This window comes from Aquarana catesbeiana, linkage group LG08 (assembly GCF_042186555.1).
Source record: "Aquarana catesbeiana isolate 2022-GZ linkage group LG08, ASM4218655v1, whole genome shotgun sequence".
NCBI classification, from domain to species: domain Eukaryota; kingdom Metazoa; phylum Chordata; class Amphibia; order Anura; family Ranidae; genus Aquarana; species Aquarana catesbeiana.
The window spans coordinates 76703124-76728254 of NC_133331.1; the positions used below are offsets into that span (position 1 = coordinate 76703124).

Consider the following 25131-nt stretch of genomic DNA (forward strand, 5'->3'; position numbering starts at 1 on the left):
CCGCCCAAGTGATAAAATCCTTGGTTGTCACCAGGATCATCAGAACTAGTGTCCCCATTGGAAAATTTCCCCTCTCTTACTTTTCTGAGGATAACCTAAAGTTTGGAATTTTCTTTTACGCCTTGTAATAACTAGAAATAACTCATCTCCATAACGGGCATAGACAGCAGTACAAACCTGACAGGTAATGTTGGGTGAACGGTTCATTGGCTGTTTGCTTGTTCGGCGAGCACACAAATTGGCCCACTGATCTCCCCCACAATGCACTGTTCAGTGCAAAGGAAAGAAGCTTTTTGTTGAACTGCTTATGATTATAATTTCGAAACGCATTGGTCATTTTCTGTTCCCATAACTCAAGGGTTGACAGAAAAACATGGTTATCCACTCATACTTGTTGTAACCGCATCACTTGTTTTTATGTTGTACATTGAATATCATTTATCACATGTATCAATAAAGCTTATTCTGAATTTTATAAATCAAGTTGTTTATGCCCTAAAAAATCCCAGTGGGATTTTTTTGCTGTTCTAGTGTGCTGTGCAGACATGTGTCCTCCCTCTGCCAGCTTGCATTGATCAGAGGGGAAACTCAGCCCCTCCCACTGTACTCACTCAGGAAGAGAAACAGAGTGAGGTCACATGACAGGGCAGCAGGGCTCTGCAACAAAGGTATTTAGCATTATAATTTTAGAAAAACACACACACTGTACTCAACAGGGATCTAAAACAGAGAGAATCAAAGTAACTAATACATGTGACATTATAAGCACTTTAAAGGAGGCATCCAGTTTTAGATAAGTTCCCACCAGCAGACCCCACAACCACCAGGCCAGGGTTGTAGGGAAGAGGTCCCCATGTTGAGGGCTTGTGGCCTGTTATGGTTCAGGAGGGGTGGGTACACAGTCACACCCCTTTCCTGGCCTGCCAGGAACATCCTTGGATAACAACCTGGTATGCATTTTTTCATTTTTTTTTTTTTTTGGTGTTGGGTTCCCCTTAAAATTCACGCCAGACCCAAAGGGCCTGTTGTGGATTGTGGGGGGATTCCATGCCATTTTTTCTAAACACTGTCCTGGTTGCTTTGTTTACATTTACCTGAAAGCTGCATGAGCAGGGCAGATATGAGTCACTAGTTGTTAGGACGCTGGTGGGTGCCTGTCAACCAGTGTCTGTGATGTGGAACTGTTGGAAAACCATAGCTAAATACTTCACTTTTTACTGTAGCTTGAAGTCTGCTGTAAAAATGATGTTAAAGTGGATGTAAACCCTCACATATATCCAGTGAAGTGAACAGCCTCAGATGATACACAGAGATAAAACAAATCTCCCTACATAAGTTTTGTGTAGCTGCTGTCTTCAACTTTCTACATTCTTTAGAACGTGCACAGTGTGAGAATTTTTTTTCCTGTTTCAGCAGTGGGAGGGGAGTCTGGGCATACAGTGTGTGTGAGCTGATTGGAGGAAAGGCACCCCTCCACATAGGCAGAGCAAAGAAGGAACCTGCAAAACTGTACTGTTATTTTTTTTTTTATTGCAAAAAATGTATGCAGTATCTATCTCTTAGTGTATTAATCCAACAGTCAGTATTAAAGCGGAGATCCACCCAAAAGTGGAACTTCTGCTCGTTGTACTCCCCCCCCCCCCAGTTTCACATTTGGCACCTTTCGGGGGGGAGGGGGTACAGGATACCTGTCTTTCACAGGTATCCTGTTCCCACTTCCGGGAGCCTCAGCTGTGGTTATTGATGTCACCGCCCGGGCTCCCTCCTCCTTTCGCGGCCGCCGGGCCAGCAGAAGAGAGGAGCGGAGCCTCGCGAATGCACAGTAGGGTTCCCGGCATGAAGCCATAAGGCTTCACTACAGGGTTCCCTTACTCGCAATGGAGGTGGCATGCACCCGACAGCTGATGGAAACATCAGCTGCGGTGCCGACATCGTTGGACTCCAGGACAGGTAAGTGTCCAATTTATTAAAAGTCAGCAGCTGTTGGCTTTGAATTTGTGCAGCAGTGGGCGGACCTCTGCTTTAACTGAATGGTGTGAGATCCACACTGTACCCCCTTGAGCCGCCTCAAGCTGACTGCTAAACAGACTTTACACATTCTTCTGCAGCTGCTTCCACAGTAACTTCAGGGTTCCATAGGCCACAGCAGCCCCTCCATTTCTATACCACAATGGTCTGCATGGGACAGCACCAGACTGAAGGTAAAAACTGCATCTAAAGCTGTGTTTTTTGTTTTTTTTATTAGTAATGTTGGCTTCTGTTTTATAACATTAAAAACTGGAGTTATAGTTTTTTAAAGTCCCCCTGTAAATTTTTTCAGCAAATTTACACCATATACAAAGTGCATGCCAAAAATGATGGTGCAATGCTTACACGGGTAAATATAAACTTGTAGTTTTGTTGTGTTCACAAATCATGGTGTTTGGAAAAAATACTTTCAAAGTCCAGTTAAATCCTCTCATGTCTTTCAGTATGTATGTTTCATTTGTGTGCTGTATTTTTCCTACATCAGCAGAACAGATAAAGGGTCATGAACTTGTGTCGAAATAACTCCTTCTAGCCAAAATTCCCCATGACAGACCTCACACCTCCAGCTGTCCCCTGCCAGTGCAGAGGTAGAGGGTTGGCTTATTTTACACTCTGCCTAAAGTTATAGGAGATACAAGTCAATGCTCACAATCTGTTGTGTGAGGCACCATGGCTCTTCTACTCTTCTCCATTTGCCTGTTTGTCTTTGTTCTTCCTCTGGCATCAGCCACTGAACCGTAAGTGGAAAACTAATAAACGCTTATTCTGTTTATGTGGAAGTCTTTGACTCAAATCCTTCAGCAATGTATACTGTACGTGGCTAGTGAGAATAACTCTACAGCTGTGCATACTTTGGGCTTTGTATATTTGGGCATACAATGTTTTTTTGAATAAAATGTTGAAGCCCATCTCCTGCTTAATTTTTTTTTGCTTGCAATGAATGAAATGGGGGAAAAAAACTCACAGCCGTTCTTATCCTTCTCACCCCACTCCATTACAAATAAGTGTTTTACCTGCTGTCTGTATCCACCATTGCAGAGATGATCAATTATGTTCTCATCTACCTCCTGTCAGCAGTCTGCTTTATGAAAAGCCAATTGCTACAAACATCCGGCTTTCCATTCACAGCACTCTGAAGGAAGGAATGTTCTTATTACACAAACTGTATATCTATTCTACATCTGTGAACAAGTCATGAAGCCATAGATGTTCTGTCCTCTAGCATTTTAGGAGGGTGTTCAATGCCAGCCACCTTATGTGTCCTAAGGACTTATTTAAAACCTTTTTATTTGTTTGCAAAATTTCAATAAAACTTCAGTTTTAGCTTTATGTACAATGTATTCAGTACTAAACACTGCAAACGTATATGCTGCTTCATAATATGATCGTTTGGTCCTTTTTAGGGAGGCATCTAAACTGTTTTCTCTGACGAAAACATTTTAGATTTAAATTGATATTTTTAGTTGTAATTTTTTAACATAAAATGCCGCATTACAATTTATCACTGACCCTTCTGGTTATCTCATTCCTTTGCAGCTACTATATGGTCACTGTTCCCGCTCAGATGGTCTATCCTTCGCAAGAGAGAGCATGTGTTTTTATTCTCCACCTGCAGGGGGAGATCAAACTGAAAATGGCACTAAAGAAAGATGACACCATTTATCAAGTAGCTGAAGATGCTATCAACACCCCTAATTATTTGCACTGCTATTCCTTCCAGGTGGGTACAAGACTAGGACTAGCTATACTTTGTGCATTTGCTTTCCATAACCGATCAGTGTAGAGTTGAACAAAGCTGCTATCAAGAGTATACATAAGAACTGGGACTGCTCCTGATTACTCCCTAACAAGTTGTTAAAGCTTAAAGTATAAGTGAGTCCTCACCTTGTAAAATAACCAATTCAGCTTAAAGCAGAAATGGAAGGCAAAAGATTTGTGCATGCATATAAAAAATGTTATAAACACCTTTTCTTTTCTCGGACATCACGGGACACAGAGCCACAGTAATTACTGATGGGTTATAGGGTATCACTAGGTATTGGACACTGGTCACACCCTAATCAGGAAGTTCAACCCCCTATATAACCCCTCCCCTTCCAAGGATACCTCAGTTTTTACACCAGTGTCTTAGGTGTTGGACGTGTAAAGATGTCCTGTGCTGAAGCTCCAAAAGGAATATTCTAAGATCCTATACTGGGGCAAGCCAGGCGACCGGATCCATTCAAAGTGTCTTTTCATGGCCGAATTGGATGGTACCCAGGCCTCGTGTCCGAAGAAACGAGGTTTTACCTGTAACGCTTCTCTTTTTAGAGAGCTGGACCCGCGGATCAGAAAATGACTTTAAACTTCCTAATTTCTGGCGAGGTGCTTTACAGGCCCAGAACTGAAGGATCCCCCTACTGATGGGGGCCCCAGTCTCTGACGGTTTTTCCACAAACGGAGCCCACCGTGAGAGGCGAAGGCTGGGTCTGTGTAAACTGAACCCTGCGGCCTGGATAAGGTAAGAGGAGATTCCACAGAATTTTAATTCTAGTGGCTTTTCTCCTTTAAGGTGAATGCATGCTGTGCCTATTGTGACCACCGGGGGCTGCCAAGAGCACAAACCTTCTCATGCTTGATCTGTCTCAGCGTCCGCTGCATTAGCTCTTCCTCCAGCTCCAAAGGTAGATGGTGGGGGGTTTTCTCTGCTGGGATGGTCCCCCCAGGCTAGGGAAAGGCTCAGGTATGCTGTAAGGCGGGTGAGACCGCACTGTCACAGCCGCTGCCGCCGCCGCCGCCGCCACCGAAGCCGCATTGCGATGCAGGGCCCATCACTGCCGGCCTCCTCCTTATTCCCCCAAGCCCAGCCTCCCTTCAGGCTTGTCAGAAAGGGTCGGCTCGCGCGGGAAGCGCTCGTTTTTCAAAAACGAGGGGGGGGAAGGGGGGGCGGGGCGTCAGCACAGCGTCAGCGTGCCCAGACGCCCACAGTGCCAGAAAGCATGGCCATTTAAAGCACACTGTACAGGTGCTCTGAGCTTTGGAGAGACACCGAGCTGACAGTCGCATGTAAGGTGGGACACAGGCATTCCCCTAGGCTGCATTTACTAAAGAACACCGGACTGGGCATTTGGTAGCAAGGCTTTTAGCCAGACTACATCGCTCAGCAGTCAGTGTTCGCTTTTGATACCTCACACCTTGTTGCTTTGCACTATGGGTAGAAGAGGTTCAAGCACCCCAAGAACCAGAGGCACTAGGGGGTCTCGTTCAGGTTCTGAGGACCCCCTGTCTGCTACACCATCCCCTCCTGAGGGACCCGGGGCAGCTGGACAGGGAGAGCCATTGGGGTTAGGGGCTACATCTGCTGCCGGCACTTCAGCCCCTGTGTATATTACACAAGAAGTTTTTTCCTCAACCATTTCTGGATTAGAGAAAAAGCTAATGGCCGCGATTACATCTTCACGCAGTGAAAGAAAACGCACAAGGCCTTCCTCTGCTTCCCAAGACCCTCAGTCAGAGGAGCTCTGGGATAAAGGAGATGAATCCCTTTCAGAGGATCGGGATGGGACAGATGATTCCTCTTCGGAGGATTCAGGTGGAGAGCGACCCTCTGCGACTTCCCAAGAGGAGAAAGTCTTAGTGCAGATCCTCACTGGTTTGGTCCGCTCCACATTTAAGTTGTCCCTACCTGAAACTACTACAGAAACCTCTTCTGCTTTGGGGTCACTGAAACCTTTCCAAGCAGCACATGCTTTTCCTGTTCATAATTTACTTGAAAAGCTGCTTTATTCTGAGTGGGATCACCCAGATAAGCGATTTCTTCCGCCGAAAAAGTTTTCTACACTTTATCCTATGGAAGAAAAGTTTATTAAGAGGTGGGGAATACCGGCCATTGATGCGGCCATTTCCTCTGTAAATAGTAATCTGACTTGTCCTGTAGACAACGCTCAGATGCTCAAAGATCCTGTGGATAAAAAGATGGACTTCTTATTGAAAGATGTGTTCTCTTTAGCAGGATCAGTGGCCCAACCTGCAGTAGCAGCGATTGGAGTCTGTCAATACTTAAGAGACCATGTTAAACAGGTCATCAAAGTATTACCTGAACAGCAGGCCCAGGGGTTTGCTAACCTTCCTGCGGCTTTATGTTATGCTGTTGATGCCATTAGAGATTCTATCGTGCAAACCTCTCGCCTCTTGCTTGGGTTGGTGCATATACGTAGAATCTTATGGTTGAAAAACTGGTCAGCCGAAGCACCATGTAAGAAGCTACTGGCTGGGTTTCCCTTCCGTGGTGAAAGGTTGTTTGGAGAGGACTTGGATAATTATATCAAGATGATCTCCTGTGGGAAAAGCACTCTCTTACCTGATAAGAAGAAGAGTAAGCGTCCCTCTTTTAAACGGACTCTTTCCCCAGCGCCAGGGGCATCAGCCTCCAGGCAGTCACGAGGGTCTCCTCCGTATGGGGCAAGAAACAAGAGTCAACCCCAGGGACACAAGAAATCCTGGGGGAAAAGGTCTTCTAAGCAAGACACTAAGACCTCTTCATGAAGGGGCGCCCCGCTTGCTCGAGTGGGGGGAAAGACTGCTGCAGCTCTCAGGGCCCTGGCAGAAGGACTTCCAGGACAGATGGGTGATCTCCACGGTAACCTTAGGGTACAGACTGGAGTTCCAAGAATGTCCCTCTCCTCGTTTCCTCAGATCAGGTGTTCCCAGAAAGCCAGAAGAGAAGCAGTCGCTCCTTCTAGCGATAAAGCGACTTTTGTCGCAAGAGGTCATTGTGGGGGTTCCCACAAAGGATCAAGGATTGAGACTTTGTTCCAATCTTTCTATGGTCCGAAAACCAAATGGGGACGACAGACCCATTTTGGATTTGAGAGATCTGAAACGATTCCCAAGGATGCAGTCCTTTCGTTTGGAATCAATTCAGACAGTAATCTCCGTCCTGCAGGGAGGAGAATTTCTGATATCAATAGGCATCAGAGATGCAGGCCTATATGTGCCCAGTTTTCCTGCTTAACTGAAGTGTCTGCAGGCAAAGATCACTGCTCTAAGGGAGCTGATTCTGACAGTCAGGGCCAAGAAGGGTCTTTCTGTCCGCCTTTGTATAAGGCTGCAGGGGAAGATGGTGGCTTCATTCGAAGCAGTTCCCTATGCGCAGTTCCAAGCAGAACTGTTGTAACACAGTATTCTGTTGACCTGGAACAGGAAGGTGCAGGCATTAAACTTTCCAATGCACCTATCGCATGCGATGCGTCAGAGCCTCAGTTGATGGCTCATACCCGAAAACCTACAGAAGGGGAAATCCTTCCTACCGGTTGCCTGGGATCCTCTTGCAGGCAGGACGGATGCGTTGGTGATTCCGTGGCATCGGCTCTCACCGATTTATGCATTCCCTCCCATTCTGCTACTGCCACGGCTCCTTCGCAGACTCAGGCAAGAAGGGAAGTCGGCACTTCTGGTGGCCCCCGTTTGGTCCAGAAGAACCTGATAAGCAGAAATAGCAGGGATGATGGTAGGTTCCCGGTGGACCCTACCGATACACCCAGACCTGTTAGCTCAAGGTCCGGTGTTCCAGCCTGCCTCACAAATGCTAGATTTGACGGGTGGGCTATTGAATCCCACGTTCTGAAAAATCGTGGGCTTTCAGGTCCTGTCATATCTACCTTGATCAAGGCAAGGAAGCCAGCTTCCAGAATGATTTATCATAGTGTCTGGAAAGCTTATGTATCCTGGTGTGAATCCAGGGGTTGGCATCCCAGGAAATATGTCATAGGTAGAATTCTGCATTTTCTACAATTAGGATTAGAGATGAAGCTGGCCTTGAGTACCATCAAGGGCCAGGTGTCGGCCTTATCAGTGTTGTTTCAACGGCCGCTTGCTTCGCATTCTCTGATCCGAAACTTTATACAGGGGGTGATGCGTCTTAAATCCTCCGGTTAAGGCGCCCCTAAACCCCTGGGACTTGAACTTGGTTCTATCGGTGTTACAAAAACAACCTTTTGAACCAATACGTCAGATTCCTTTGGTCTTACTGACGAGGAAACTAATTTTCCTGGTAGCTATCTCTTCTGCTAGAAGAGTATCAGAAATAGCAGCTCTTCCCTGTAAAGAGCCTTACTTGATTATACACAAGGATAGAGTGGTACTGCGCCCTCATCCTAGTTTTTTTTACCGAAGGTGGTTTCAGATTTTCATCTAAACCAAGACATTGTGCTACCTTCCTTTTTTCCAGAACCTTGTTCTTCGGAAGAAAGGTCATTACATTCTTTGGATGTAGTAAGAGCAGTCAAGACCTATCTGGAGGCAACTGCTCAGATTCGCAAGACGGATGTCTTGTTCGTGCTGCCGGAGGGTCCCAATAGAGGACAGGCAGCGTCAAGAGCGACCATTTCTAAATGGATTCGACAGTTGATTATTCAAGCTTACGGTTTGAAACGGAAGGTTCCCCCGTTTCAGATCAAGGCACATTCCACAAGGGCTATTGGTGCTTCTTGGGCAGTGCATCACCGGGCCTCTATGGCTCAGATCTGCAAGGCCGCAACCTGGTCTTCAGTTCATACATTCACCAGATTCTATCAGGTGGATGTGAGAAGGCATGAGGAAATCGCCTTTGGGCGTAGTGTGCTGCAGACAGCGGTACAAGGTCCTCAGGTCTGATAGCACCCTACTTGGTTGTGATTCCCCCCCTCAGTTGAGATTGCTTTGGGACATCCCATCAGTAATTACTGTGGCTCTGTGTCCCGTGATGTCCGAGAAAAAAAAATAGGATTTTTTATTACAGCTTACCTGTAAAATCCTTTTCTTTCGACGGACATCACGGGACACAGAGGTCCCGCCCCTCTTCTAATACACCTATACTGCTTTGCTACAAAACTGAGGTATCCCTGGAAGGGGAGGGGTTATATAGGGGGTTGAACTTCCTGATTAGGGTGTGACCAGTGTCCAATACCTAGTGATACCCTATAACCCATCAGTAATTACTGTGGCTCTGTGTCCCGTGATGTCCGTCGAAAGAAAAGGATTTTACAGGTAAGCTGTAATAAAAAATCCTATTTTTTTTCTCCTTTTTGTTTCTCTGCTGCATAAGGAGTTCAGAGAGCTAGGGGAGGAGGAGGAGGGGGGGGGGTGTTTAGCACAAGTCCATCCATTGGAGGTGAAAAGGCTAAGTTCCCAGGACAGCTAGAAAACTGACCACGCTGTGCTCTCATGCCTAGTGTGTTCCATTTTTAATAGAAAAGCAGAGGGACTGGAGGGGACACCAGGAATTTCACACAAAGGAATCAATACAGAAGAAAACAAGATACTTTTGCATACAAGTACATGGTACAGCAGGCACATATCAGGAATATATCAGGAATATGAAATGTTGGAGTCACACATTCTTTAACTGCAGGCAAACAGCTAAATAATCAGATGCGCATAAGGAATCTGTTTTAACTACACAACGCTGTCAGAATCCACAGTCAGGTGGATGACACCACTTTCTCTGACACAGTTGAGGAATACAGTTGTATCATCTAGCCACCACCAGCCTATGGACTGGGTAGTTTGAAGAAGTAGCAGTAGACTGATGAAGTCCCTTTCTGTCCAATTTGCTCTCTTCTGTTATGTTCCAAAAGTGACGTAACCAGAGATACAAAATGCATGCAGACACATCAGGCAATCGCTCACAGTTTCAGATGACCTCCCAGCAGAGACATGTTTTTTTCTGTTGCAGTTTAGTACAGCCGGGTCACCTTCCTGCCCTCATCCTGTGACTAGACAATGAAGAAGCTGAAAATACTTATCCCTCTGCACCAGTGTTGCCAACCTACCAGATTGAAATTCACTGACACAATACCCAAAATTTACTGGCACAGCCAAGTTTTTACTTGCATTTCCAAAAGTTACAAAATTACAGTTGTAAGTGCAAATGAGTGTATTTAGGCTACAAACAAATACAATATGCAATTAGCAATATGATAAGGCAAAAAACATATTTCTTATTTTATTTTCAATATAGTAAGTGGCTCAGGGACAGGACTCAGGAGTGTAAGAATTTAGAATGGGTGCACACACACATAAAATTGACCCTGACAGCAGTGTGCAGCAGCACAGATGATGATGACACTTCACGGACACAACACGTCCCCTCTTGAGTCACAGTGACAGTCTCTCTCCAAGCCAAGCGATCCCTCCAGTCTAAACAGCACTGACGGTCCTGGTACCAGCCTGCCTTGCTCCCATACCACAGACTCTGAGGCTCTGGCCGCTCTGCTTGGCTCCATTGCACCATGACATCACACGACATGCTCAGGCATCGCTTCCGCCAGAGCTGCCCGATCACACTGTAGCAGGCACTCGGATGGTCTCAGCTGGCTCCGGACCAAGCCGAGCGTCACAGCCATATTTTTTACTGGCAACCTTTTACTTTTACTGGCAGAAGAAAATAGCCTGTTTTTTACTGGCTGCCATTAAAAATACCTACGGTTGGCAACACTGCTCTGCACTCTCTTCACTTGTCCTGTGCAGCAGAGATGATTGGCTGCAGGTATTTTCCCATCCAGACAATGAGCTTCTATACAGGGTATTACAAGAGGCTGATACCAAATCAAATTCAGGTGCTTACCCTAGCTACATTCGAAAATACATATAATGTTCTTTCAAACATATGAAAATGCATTACTTAAAGTGGCACCCTGGGATAAGCAAATATTGTCTAGAGGCATGTCTATTTTCTATTCTTTCCTAGTGTGCTTTGTGTATTTTATCCAGATCTGTGCAGTAATCCTGTGTGAAACTTTTCAAAGAGAAAAAATTCCACAGCAGATACATATACGATTTTATTAAATCCATCCAATAAAAGTGTTAGCTGAGTATTGAAATCGTGCGCTGGAAGCTTCTTGTTTGTAGCAATAGCTTTGCTTTTATGGAGGATTATAGAACATGACTTACAGCATGAGAAACATGAAACCGAAACTAACCACAAACAAGTGCACTGAACTTAGAGAGACTGTACATCCTGTCCTATCATATAATACACACTATAATACTATAGCGCCAACTGCTGCATAGATAAGTATAATGCATACAGTATATAGTTCACAGTACTTTACATTACATGCGGTTGTCCTTCCAACACCCCTTCTCTACAGCATGTGCTTTGTCAAATTGCATTCAGCTTCTTCTGAAGAGAACTATGACTTTCCTTTAACAAAGACTTGGTGAGTGCATCGGCAGTCATCTCCTCTGACGGGCTGTATTGAATGTAAATAACACCTTGCTCTTAATTGTCCCTCAGTAGGTGATACCTGACATCTGTGTTTGGTCCTAGGATTGACCCTTTCTGATTGTGTAAGCTTTATACATCCCTGGTTGTCTTCAAAAATGGGAATTGGTTCTGACATGTCTACCCCAATGTTCACAAGAAGTGGACAAATCCATATCGCTTATTGACAAGCGTGTGCTGCTGCTGCAATGTACTCTGCTTCAGTTGAAGACAGAGCGACAGTTGCTTGCTTTCGACTAAACCTTCCCCATACTGGAAGATGAATCAACTTGTGGATTTGCCATCTGTGCCATCCCTGGCCCAATGGGCATCCACATATCCGACGAGTTTTGGATCTGATGTTGCTGGTAACCGTAACTTCATCTGAATTGTTCCTTTGAGGTACTGCATCACTCTTTTGACTGTGTTCCAGTCACGCTGGCAGGGAGCTGAAACTTTCCTGTATAGTACTCCCACTGCTGCGGCTATGACTGGTCTTGTCACAGTGGCAACATATAACAGCTTACCGATTGCTCTGCGATACATGTCATTGTTGGGTAGCAAGTTTTCTGCTTCATTGCTCTTTTGATAGCCTGGTTCCATAAGCCTTTTAACTTCCTTTGCATCTTGCATATGGAACTGTTCCAAGATTTCGGAGATTTTCTGAGATTGGTTGAGAAGATAACTTCCATCTTCTTCTCTGGGTTCCCAGATAGTAAGCAATGTTCCCTAGCTCTTTGATTTCTAAATTTTCTTTCAGCTTGTGAACTATCTGATTTATAATCCCCTTCTTGTTCAAAACAGGTGATAATGTCATCAACACAGATAAGGATGTATATCCATCTGTGATTCCTGGAGTAGAGACAGGGGTCTGCTTTACTTGAGAAACCCTCTCTGGTAATTATTTTGTTCACGTTCTCATTCCACATCCTTCCAGATTGCTTAAGACCATAGATGCTCTTCTGACGTTTACACATAAGGTTGTCTCCTTGCTCAAACCCTGGTGGTTGCTTCATGTAAAGATCTTCCTTAATGTCTCCATAAAGGAAAGCAGTTTTAACGTCTAGGTGTTTGACTTGCATGCCCTTCCCGGCTGCAATGCTAAGAAGTGCTCTGATGGTGGAGTGTTTTATGACGGGAGCGAATGTTTCATCATACTCTTCACCGAATTTCTGGGAGTAACGCTTGAACTAGTCTGGCTTTGTATTTGTGGATATTCCCTTCTGCGTCTAAATTTACTTTGAAAGTCCATTTACTTCCTATAGTTTTCCGGTTAGTAGGGAGCTCTGTGAGTGTCCAGGTTTTATTTTCTTGAAGTGACTTTAATTATTCTTCTGCTACCTTTCTCCATTTATTGGCTTCACATTTTGGCAGTTTTTCTATGTCTTCCCAGGATGTTGGTTCAAATACGCTGTGTATTTTGTCAGTGTATGACAGCTTGCGGGTTGGTATCCCCTTTGTAGTCTGAGTGGATCTTCTGATTTCAGGCGGTTCAGGGGGATCTGGTGGGGAACTTATCGGCATTGCGAGTTCCACCTCTTGGCCCCAATCGAAGTCCATTTGGACGAAACGCATCAGAATTTGCTCCTCAGCTCCCCACATTGCTTTTATCTTGTGATCACAATTTTATATTTACATTTATGGATCAATGTTGGTATTTTAAATCCCATCCGTTTTGATCTACACCATATGGAGGCATCTTTTTCTTTCCATATTCCTTTGGATGAGAGTGTCTCGCTCTTATTGTTTACACTTGGATTGAACGCTACTCGAGTTAGTTTTACCCCGATCCGTGTGAGTTCCAGAATTTTTTCCAGTGCCTGGGTGCCTGCCGGGTACGCTGGGCTCATAACCTGTTGTCTGAGTATTGAAATCGTGTGCTGGAAGCTTCTTGTTTGCAGCAATAGCTTTGCTTTTATGGAGGATTACAAGTCAGGTCTTACAGCATGAGAAACATGAAACAGGAACTAACCACAAACAAGTACACTGAACTTAGATAGACGGTACATCCTGTCATATCATAGATTACACACTATAATACTACAGCGCCACCTGCTGCATAGATGGGTATAATGCATACAGTATATAGTTCACAGTACTTTACATTGCATGCTGTTGTCATTCCAACAAAAAGGAATCCATACCTGTAGTTATTGACATGTTTCAGCCTCTAACATAGGCCCTAGTCATTATGATCAAGGCCTATGTTAGTGACTGAAACACATCAATAACTACAGGTATTGACTCCATTTTATTGGATGGATTTAATAAAATTGTATACGGTTTAATTGCAAGACATCGTGGTGCCAGATTTCTTTCTCTCTGAATGGACGTTTGGATGCCTGAGTACTGGGGCCATCCAAGCACGAGTCTCTATCTCATCCTCCTTACTGGAGCTGCACGATTAATCATTAAAAAATCTCGATTCAACCCACCTTACGTTCTTAATCCGGCATTTCCATGATTCTGCTCAGAGCTGTCAAACTTTGCGGGCTGCTTTTTTTTTTTTTTTATTACAACATTGTTCAGCTCTGGGATAAAAAGAAAAATTGTATCATTTGGTTCTTTTAAATCAAAGGGATGAACATAAGTCTGTAAATGTGGTCAGTTTAACCACTTAAAGACCAGGCCTTTTTCTGACACTTGTTGCTTACAAGTTAAAATCAGTATTTTTTGCTAGTAAATTACTTAGAACCCCCAAACATTATATATATAGATATATAGATATATATCTATATATCTATATAGATATCTATATCTATATATATATATATATATATATATATATATATATATATATATCTATATATCTATATATATATATCTATATATATATCTATATATCTATATATATATATCTATATATATATATCTATATATATATATATATATATATATATATATATATATATATATATATATATATATATATATATATATATATATATATATATATATATATCTCTATATCTATATATATCTATATATATCTATATCTATATATATCTATATCTATATAGAGAGATATATCTATATATATTTTTTTTAGCAGAGACCCTAGAGTTGCAGTATTTTATGTCACACTGTATTTGCCCAGCGATCTTTCAAATGCTAATTTTTGGGGGAAAATACACTTCAATGAATAAAAAATAAACAGTAAAGTTAGCCCAATTTTTTTTGTATAATGTGAAAAGATATTACACCGAGAATCGTGATCTTATTCTAAGCAAAAAAATTGTGATTCTCATTTTATTCAGAATTGTGCAGCTCTACTGTTTACCATTAAGGGCTATTTTGGGGTAGCAGCACTATTTCGATGGATGGACTGTGTGAAACTTTGCCTCTGTGCAGGAGCTTCCTGTAGGGTGACCAGTTTTGTCTCCTCCCCTCCTGTAGTTTTCTGCAGGCAGCCTGTACTGGGTGGACCCCGCTGGGTCCCTTCCACAGCTCTGCTTTCTGCATAGGCTATGTACAGCACAGTGATGATGTTACTGCTACTTTACAAGGTAATAACTGGTTATGCATTTGGTGCACACAAAGTGGATTTTCATCCTAGTTTTGTGTTTTTGTGCCCGGAGTTTAGCTTTAATGTTTTCTTTGTAACTGTCCAGTGTGTACATGTGTTAAGTGTTTGTTCTTTGAAAGTTAAAGTAAGTTTAGTGTTGCATCACATTTTACTGTAGAGGTTAACCAAATCCCTTTTTTTTTAACAAACATGTTGTAATAATGGTTCAAACACCCACTCAAAGTCAATTTATTTGGCATTATGCTGACGGCAAACCATGGCTGTGTCAAAGTTTTAAAGCTTATACTTGAATCTAAATTGAAAATTATTAAAGCCCACCCAACCAAAGCCTTTCTTTCAGATGTGGATAGGATGAGAAAGGGTTGGAATGTCTGATAGACTTTGCATGCTGTCTGTGTACACATGGAGAATAATTTCCTTCCCTGCCTGATTGTAGGGACAAAAAAAATCTCCCACATACATGGGGACATACAGAAATAAAATCCTTAAGAACACAGCACCTTTTTATACCCTATTTTATTGATATTGTTGCCTGTGTCTCCAGCTGTGGAATTTTCCCTTACTTCCTGCTCTGACTGGCACCTGTCAAATAGTAAATAGGGATATTGTTTCCACTGATATGTGTCTGAATGTGGAGAAACCTCCCAGATGGGCATACACGGCGATAAAAAGTTGACAAAAGTTGTAACTATTTCACACGCACAGAGTTGGTTTAAGTATACAAACTGGTGACACAACCTACCTGCTATTATGTTTTCCCTTCAGGCATCTGCTCATAGTTTTCACATCCTAAAAAACTGGTGCTCTTTTACTACCAGTGTCTGTAAAAATGCAAGGCAGGTATTCCCAATTCTGCCTTGTTTATTACTCATTGCACAGAATTATTTGGGAGAACCTGAAGTTTTCACTAATGCCTCTTTTCCATTTGCGTTGAGGGCCAGTAAGAATGCGTAGTCCAGTCATGTTATTACCGCCCTCAACCACTCCCTCTTAACCACTTAAACTCCGAAAGATTTACCCCCCCCCTTCATGACCAGGACCTTTTTTGTGATACGGCACTCTGTTACTTTACTTCCGGACCGCCCACATACTGCAGCAGGGTGGCCAGGCTGCGCGAAACAACATACCTGTATGTTGTTTGCACTTCCTGGTCTGGGGCGCGGGCGCACCTTCGGCAAACTGCTCACGCTGTTTTTGGACACAGCAGGAGCCAATCAGGGGATCCACCCACGATCGTTCGGGGGAATAATAGAACGGCGGTCTGCCTATGTAAACAAGGCAGACTGTCGTTCTGTCACAGAGGAAGCGAGATTCCTACTAATCGGGAACATCGATCTCTCTCTTTGTCTAGTGTCAGCATCCCCCACACAGTTAGAAAGCACACATAGGGAACACATTTAAACCTTTGATTGCCCCAATGTTAACCCCTTCCCTGCCAGTGTCATTTATGCAGTGTTCGAGCATTTTTATAGCACTGATCACTGTATTGGTGTCACTGGTCCCCAAAAAGTGTCACTTAGTGTCCAATTTGTCCGCCGCAATGTTGCAGTCTCGCTAAAAATCGCTGATCGCCACCATTAGTAGTACAAAAAAAATCCCTAAATCTATCCCATAGTTTGTAGACACTAAAAATTTTGTGCAAACCAAAATTCCCACTCAAAATATGATAGCAGAATACAAATTGGCCCAAATTGATGAATGAATTCGACTTTCTTTTTTTTTTACATATTATTTTTTGGATATATTTTATAGCAGAACGTGTAAAATATTGGTTCTTTTTCAAAATTGTTGCTCTTTTTTTTGTTTATAGCGCAAAAAATAAAAACCGCAGAGGTGATCACATACAACCAAAAGAAAGCGCTATTTGTGGAAAAAAAAATCATCAATTTTGTTTGGGTACAGCATCGCACGACCACGCTATTGTCAGATAAAGTAACGCAGTGTCATATCGCAAAAAATGGCCTGGTCATTAAGGGGGTAAATCCTTCCGGGCTGAAGTGGTTAACTGATAATTGCACGGTCGTGCAATGCTGCACCCAAATAAAATATATTTCCTTTTTTTCCCACAAATCGAGCTTTCTTTTGCTGGTAAATTTTTACTAGTAATGACGGCGATCAGCAACTTATAGCAGGACTGCAATATTGCAGTAAACAAATCAGACACTGACACCTTTTGGGGACCAATGACACTAGGACAGTGATCAGTGCTAAAAATATGAACTATTACTGTACTAATGACACTGGCTGTGAAGGGGTTTACATCAGTGGCCATCAAAGGGTTAAATGTGTACCTAGCCAATGCTTGTGTACTATGGGAGGTGCCTTTGCAAGGGGAAGGCAGGGACACATTATCAATGCCTTCCCTACTGACAGAACAGCGATCTGCCTTGTTTACATAAGCAGATCGCCACTCTGGCTCTCTGCCTAATGATCGGTGGGTGCCAGCGGACATTGAGACTGTGGTACCTGCAGATCAGCTCCCGCTGTGTGTAATCACAGCAGGAGCAGGTCGCCGGCGGCATGCATGCGCATCCCAGACCCGGAAGTGCAGGATCACGTATGAGGTATGTGATCCTGCCAGCAGACCTGCCTTGCAGTGTACTGGGGTGTAAATATGCTGTGATGTTTTGCTTCTTGGCTGTGGCAAAATTATCCCCTTGTGTTCGGCAGGCAGTGCTGAACACATTCGCCTGAATGGGGCCTTCCCACAAATGCCATCCAACCACATGTGGCTGGTTAGTTGGTAGTTGGTACTCAGTTAGTTGGTACTCAATATGAAACAATCGCACAAAGAGACCAAGTAAAGTGGTACAAATATTATTTGGTTAGATGAAGGTAACACATAACATGTGGAGAACAGTGGCAATGTACCCTCAGTAACACATCTCAGTAACACAGTCAACACAGGTGAAGAAGTTTGCAACAATGTTAGCGGCACATTGAAGTAGTTGCAGCACAAAGGGTTTCACTCTAATAAGGATTATGTTCCTGGAGCAGCATCTGAGTAGAGGGGTGGCGGATAGGCAGTGTAGCGGCATTTTGAAGAACGAATCCGAAACCTTTATCACAGCACTGGAGGCCAGGAAATAGAGCCGGCAGTGGTGTCTCCAGTTTGTCCCTCCTTATTGGGAACCTTTCCCTAGGGCTAAATAAGCTGTCCATATCCAGCCTGAATCCTGTCCTACTATCCACTTTGCAACTGCGTAGCAACTGCAGCGGGACACTGCTATTTATTAGCATTGCCTCCACTAAAGATGGCCGCTGAGGTCACCCAGTGTTGCAGCGTCCAATCGAACTACTGCTCCCCTGATGACCTATGATCTATGGAGGCTGCAGAGGAACAATGTTTCTCTCCTCTATCCTCCATTCCCTCTGTACAGCAACAAAGAGGTAATCTATGTACATGGCTATATACATAATATAGGGTAGACACCAAGACACATGGAGAAAAGAAGTGTGGGTCCAAATTATAATAAAAGAAAGTAGTAATGCAATGCTGCAAGGTCAACCTACATGATTTGAAATGTAATTAGGGCTCCTTCACATTGTTGGAAATAGTAAAAACAGACGGTTGAGCCATGGTTTTACTGTCCCCCAGTCACCCATCAAAATTATAACAATACAACCTGACATCGCTGTACACATGCCAGAGCATTTTTAACTCAGGCTGCAAAGTTTGACAGCTGGCACCAACTGTCAAACTTGCCCACTGAGATCAATGGGACCGCACTGCAACTGTAAGCCAAATGATTGGCTTGCAGTTGCTGGGCAGTCCTGCAATATAAAATTGCCTTTTGGTGTTTTAAAAAAAAAAAAAAATCAGGTGCCAGGAGACATCAGTAGCGCTTTCTGAACAACTGGCAGCTGCTGCTATCCCCCCCCCCTTTAAAGCAGACCAGGGCAAAATGCTTTGTAGAGGGCGGTTTACATTACTGCCAGTGTAAAAGACTCCTTAGACTGTCAAAATTTTACTTCTACTAGATTGCCCAAAATGTGTGGTAAAATGACATCAGAAGGGTTATGATATGCTGAAAATGTTTATAAACTTTGCACAATATGATGTGTCCTAAAGTGATGGGGACAAACTATGCATGGGGCACAAAAATGTCCTGATTACACCTCTCGACCCAACAATGACTTATTTACTGGGAATCCACATTGGATGGATATGTATATTACATAGAAGTTGTTAAGACTTTATAGAAGATATTACTCAATATATAAGCTCTGATCTGAATGATATCCTGCCAGCTTCCTGCTACTGCGGACACCGAGGTCTGGTTGTTCCATGTTTCTATGGATGGGGAACATTTGCACCTGGAGAAGACCAAGAAAGTTCTAATCCTCAAGATGTTCTACGTGACATTCATCCAGACAGATAAACCCAACTATAAACCTGGCCAGACAGGTAAATCATAATACACTCAATGAACCATTTCCAACACCATTTGCAACACCATTTCTTGGAAGGCTTTGATATATTTCCTGATATTTAGCCCCAGTACATCATAACAGTCTGTGATAGAATATCAGGTCAACCTTAAAAACATTGGGATGGATTTACTTAAGGCAAATAAACGGTGCACTTAACAAGTGCAGTTGCACTTATTTCACCCATTAATAATTGTGGTAAAGCTCTGCTGATTTCCATCATCCAATCATGTGCAAACAAAAATGTTTTTTAGTTTTGTTTTTTAAAAATTTTCCTTGAACTTGATTAGATATTCTTTACAAAAAAATAGCAAATAAAAAAAATAATAATATAACGCATACAATTGCGACACAAGTCATATTGTAATTGAATAATATTAAAAATTACCTTTCCTTATCAATCTGCAGCCACTGTAATATTCTGTAATGTCCTAATTCTCCTAACTTATGGGAACCAGTTAGTTTTTTATGATGATTATTATGCCGCGTACACACGGTCGGACTTTTCGTCTACAAAAGTCCGACAGCCTGTCCGACAGACTTCCGACGTACCTTCGGCGGACTTGCGGCAGACTTTCTTACGAACGGACTTGCCTACACACGACCACACAAAAGTCCGACGGATTCGTACGTGATGACGTACACCGGACTAAAATAAGGAAGTTCATAGCCAGTAGCCAATAGCTGCCCTAGCATGGGTTTTTGTCCGTCGGACTAGCACACAGACGAGCGGATTTCGGGGTCCGTCGTACTTACGACGTAAAGATTTGAAGCATGTTTCAAATCTAAAGTCCGTCGGATTTGAGGCTAAAAAAGTCCGTTGAAAGTCCGGAGAAGCCCACACACGATCGGATTACCAGCCAGCTTTAGTCCGTCAGCGTTCGTTGGACTTTTGTAGACGAAAAGTCCGACCGTGTGTACGCGGCATTAGTGGTTGCTTATTGGTTGCCATTGGTTATATTGAGATTTGTGCAGGCTCTTTGCTTCTCTCAATACAATATATTTGGATTAAATGCTATTGGATATGTTAGAGTGGGCCTAGCATCAGATATATTTTGTCATGTATGTATGTATGTGCATGCATGCCTAGTAATCTGTAGGATTTTTTAATTTTCAAATTTTTTATAGATTTTACTAAAGAAAAACATACATAACATACTTAAAAACATCAAATCAGGACATACTAACAAATTCAGCATATAAATATATCATATATGTAGAGGTACACCTGTAGGGCCTGCTAAGTGATGTGGCCCACCTGTCACCCTGCCTAGCCCGGCATTCACTTCTCAGACACTCCAAGACAATGAACAGTCCATAAGCTTTGTTTTTGTATTTTATGGAGGGGATTGAACTTGGATGGGGTAAGGGAAGTATGGGATTCCCAATGAAATTGGTAGACCTTGCTTGGGACAAACTATATACACTACTGAAATCTCCCTCCAGCACAACTCTTGCTGCAGACTATTGCTCCTCCAGCACTTTACTTGCTTGAGCTTCCAGGCACAGCTAGCACCGTGTGGTTAGGCCTGACACTGGCTGAGCCAGGCCTTAGTAACTGCCTTTTGCAGGCAGGGACCACGGGCCCCTGTAGTGTAGCAATAGAAAGTTCCTGGTGCTAGCTGTCCTAACTTCGGCTACTGAGCCCAGTAACCCATCTTCAGGCCCTGCCAGCCCTCCTGGCTGCAGCTGCCCCTTTCCACTGCCTATGACACCACAGTCCACTCTGCTGGCTCTGCACCCATCTCAGACTGCATGCTCCGTCCTCTCAGGCGTGCCTCCCCAGTCCTGTAACCAGTTATTCCTATCCTGGAGACTTGCCTGGCAATGCTCTCTCTTGCTGTCCTCTCTTGCTCTTCTTGTACAGGACACCTCCTCGATTTCTTGAAGGGCTCTGTCCACACCCGAGCGCAGGGGGGCTCCCTTAAAGGCCCCCACAGCCTAGCATTCCCTCTCCAACAACTCCAACTCCTCCCCAGCTGGGCTGACCCTGGGTATTTAAAGAGGCCTGCCCCCTGCAAATCCAAGTTGAGGATTGCTCAGGGCACCTTAAAATACCCCAGACAGCTCCACCTTTTCTCTCCTCCTTCCTTTCCAGAACCTCCCAGAAGAGGGAGGTCTCAGTGATGCTGCCTGTTACCAGCTGCTACGCTGAGCCATGTCTAGATCAAATCCAGCCAGGTCTGCTTAAATTTACCTAATCCTAACCAAAAATTCTCACTCTAGCACCTACCTACCTAGAGGGTGCTACATATAAAAAAATGTATGAGTAATATTTCCAGGTATTTATTACCTTTTTATAGAGATATCAGTAATTCCCCTGTCAGTGCATTGATCTGTCTTTAATCTCCAGAAGAATAGAACCCTCTTTGTTCAGGATATCACTTGGGTTCAGCTTTTAAGGCCGGTCATACACGGCTCAAATCTCGGGCAGTTCAGCAGGAAATGAACTTTTAATGGGCAGGCTGAATGTACCAAGTTGATCGATTGATCAACTTGGGTACAATCAGCCTGCCGGAATCTCTTGCGATTATCGCTAGCGGCTGCTATAGCCACTAGCAATAATTCCCCAGGAAAAAGACAACTGCTGATTCCCTGTCAGCACTGTCTGTGTTAATGAGGGAATTGTGCAAATTTCTTTCCTGCAACCCCATGATTGCAGGAAAGAAAATTGCACAGTTTATGGCCGGCCTAAATCCTAGACTGATATGTTGGCTTAGATATGACAGGTTCTAGCCGTGTTTACAAATGTCTGGCATAGATTAGCCTTGTGACTAGCTCCAAAGTAAAAGCAGTATTCAATCCAAAAGTAAACATGTATTAAATTGCAGTTTGCCAATTCTTATGCCGCGTACACACGGTCGGACTTTTCGTCTACAAAAGTCCGACAGCCTGTCCGACAGACTTTCGACGGACTTTTGGCGGGCTTGAGGCAGACTTTCTTACGAACGGACTTGCCTACATACGATCACACAAAAGTCCGACGGATTCGTACGTGATGACGTACACCGGACTAAAATAAGGAAGTTGATAGCCAGTAGCCAATAACTGCCCTAGCGTGGGTTTTTGTAGATCGGACTAGCACACAGACGAGCGGATTTCTGGGTCCGGCGTAGTTATGACGTAAAGATTTGAAGCATGTTTCAAATCTAAAGTCCGTCAGATTTGAGGCTGGAAAAGTCAGCTGAAAGTCCGCTGAAAGTCCGGGGAAGCCCACACACGATCGGATTGTCAGCCAGCTTTAGTCCGTCGGCGTCCGTCGGACTTTTGTAGACGAAAAGTCCGACCGTGTGTACGCGACATAAGATGTGGTGGCTGCATTTGTTTCCTTTTTTAGGTTTTTAGTATTTTCATCTGGTAATCCTGCCAACAAGTCTGTTGTTTTTCAGCACAAACTTTCCAGCAGAATGTATCAGTTTACATGGATGAGACAAACCACTTAACACTGACAGGAGTGATTTAAAGTTATCAGCTTTCATTTATTCATGTAAAACCTTCATCTCAAAAGGGGAAAAAAATGGTGTGCTGTAACTGTTTATAAAGTGTGAGCTGGGGTTAAATTTGTTTGTGTATATAAATCTGCTAATACATTTAACCACTTCAGCCCCGGAAGGTTTTAATAACTGGGCCATTTTTTGCGATACGGCACTGCATTACTTTAACTGACAATTGCGCGGTCGTGCAATGCTGTACCCTCAAAAAATTGTCCTTTTTCCCCACAAATAGAGCTTTATTTAGTGGTATTTGATCACCTCTGTGTTCTTTTATTTTTTGTGCTATAAACAAAAAAAAAAAAGCGTCAATTTTGAAGAAAAACCAATATTTTTTACTTTCTGCAATAAAACATATCCAATAAAAAAAAATGAAAAACTCTGATTTCTTCATCAATTTAGGCCACTATGTATTCAGCTACATTTTTTTGGTTAAAAAATTCCCAATAAGCAGATATTGATTGGTTTGCGCAAAAGTTATAGCGTCGACAAATGATGGGATATTTTAACCACTTGACATCCACGCTGTGGCCGAATGACGGCCACAGCGTGGACTATGGCCATATGACGGCCTCCCCTGTGCACGCGCCCTGCAGGGCACGCGCCGAGTGCACTGTGATCACGAGTCACTGATCCAAGTAAGGGGCCGGTCCTGGCCCCTTACCATGTAATCAGCTCTCAGCCAATGACAGATGATCACATGATGTAAACAAAAGATCGGTAATCGTTTTTTTTTCTACTCACGCTGATAGCATGAGTAGAAAAAAAAGCAGATCACCGGCTCAGGTGCGAGGGACAAAGGTCCCGAAGTGGAAGAGGCACATCTGCCTCATCTGTGCTACCTAACAGTGCCACCTAACAGTGCCCACAGTGCTACCTATCAATGCCCACAGTGCCAGCTATCAGTGCCACCTACCAGTGCTGCCTATCACTGCCACCCATCAGTGCCCATCACTGCCACCCATCAGTGCCCATCACTGCCACCCATCAGTGCCCATCACTGCCACCCATCAGTGCCCATCACTGCCGCCTATCAGTGCCCATCACCGCCGCCTCATCAGCGTACATCAATGAAGGAGAAAAATTACCTGTTTTAAATTTTTTATAACAAAATATAAAAAAATAATAATTTTTTTTTTTTTTTTTAATTCAGTCCTTTTACATTTTTTTAACAAAAAATAAAAACCGCAGAGGTGATCAAATACCACCAAAAGAAAGCTCTATTTGTGGGGAAAAAATGATAAAAATTTCATTTGGGTACAGTTTTGTATGACCGCGCAATTGTCATTCAAAGTGCGTCAGCGCTGAAAGCTGGTCTGGATAGGAGGGAGGTTTAAGTGCCCAGTAAGCAAGTGGTTAATGGAATTTTTATTTATTTATGTTTTGCTAGTAATGGCGGTGATCAGAGATTTTTAGCAGAATTGCGGTGGACACCTAACTGACACTTTTTTGACACTTTTTTTGGGGACCAGTGACATTAATACAGTGATCAGTGCTAAAAATATGCACTGTCACTGTACTAATGACACTGGAAGGGAAGGGGTTAACATCAGAGGCCATCAAACGGTTAAAAGTGTGCCTAGCTGGTGCTTGCTAACTGTGGGGGGGTTGCCCTGACTGGATGAAAACAGAGATTGGTGTTCCTGCTCAGCAGGAACACAAGATCTCCATCTTCTCCCATCAGAACGGCAATCTGCCTTGTTTACATAGGAGGATTGCTGTTCTGCCTCTCCCGGGAATGATCGCGGGTGGCACTGATTGCCATCCCCTGTGTCCAATCCGTGTGCGCTCGCGCCCCCAGCGACTATTTTACGAAATTACGTACAGGTAATGTACGTACAATAGAGCCAATCTGGCAAGTGGTTAAAGTGGTTGTAAAGCTCAATTTTTTTTTTACTTTCATGCACTCCCTGCATGAAGGTAAAAAACCTTCTGTGTGCAGCAGCCCCCCCCCCAATACTTACCTGAGCCCTATCTTGATCTAGCGATGTGTGATCTAGATGTAGCAGTGGCTATTTCAGGTCTCTTCCACCTCATTGGCTCCCACCACAGTCAATCATAGCCAGTGAGCCAATTAGGAGAAAGTGGGGACAGGGCCGAGCCACACTCCGTGCTCAGCGGCTCAGGAGTGGGCCTGCGCATGTGCCCACATAGCAAGCTGCTTGCTATGGGGGCACTAAACAGGAGGGAGGGGCCAGGAGCACCGGTGGGGGACCAGAGATAAGGCGGATCGGAGCTTCTCTGTCTAAAACACAGAGAAGGTAAGTATACCATGTTTGTTTGTTTTTTTAGACAAAAATCTGCCTTTAGTATTTAACACCCCCCCGAACTGACAATGCTGCTGTGCCTCCTGTGATCGTCCCTCCAGAGTTGTGCCTCACTAATACTGGAGGTGTGATACTGGCCAGATCACCAGGTGAAACCAGAGGAAA

The 25131-nt window shown here is 43.7% G+C and overlaps 1 protein-coding gene across 1 annotated transcript in view; it reads left to right on the forward strand.

Moving 5' to 3' along the window:
- Nucleotides 1-2585: 2585 nt before the first annotated feature.
- The window catches only part of LOC141105857 (alpha-2-macroglobulin-like protein 1), a 295295-nt gene continuing 272749 nt past the window's right edge, over nt 2586-25131 (forward strand). Inside the window, exons 1-3 of the mRNA XM_073596002.1 lie at nt 2586-2765; nt 3565-3748; nt 19029-19185. Coding sequence (XP_073452103.1) covers nt 2698-2765; nt 3565-3748; nt 19029-19185 — 409 coding nt within the window. The 5' untranslated portion in view covers nt 2586-2697. The remainder of the gene's footprint in view (nt 2766-3564; nt 3749-19028; nt 19186-25131) is intronic.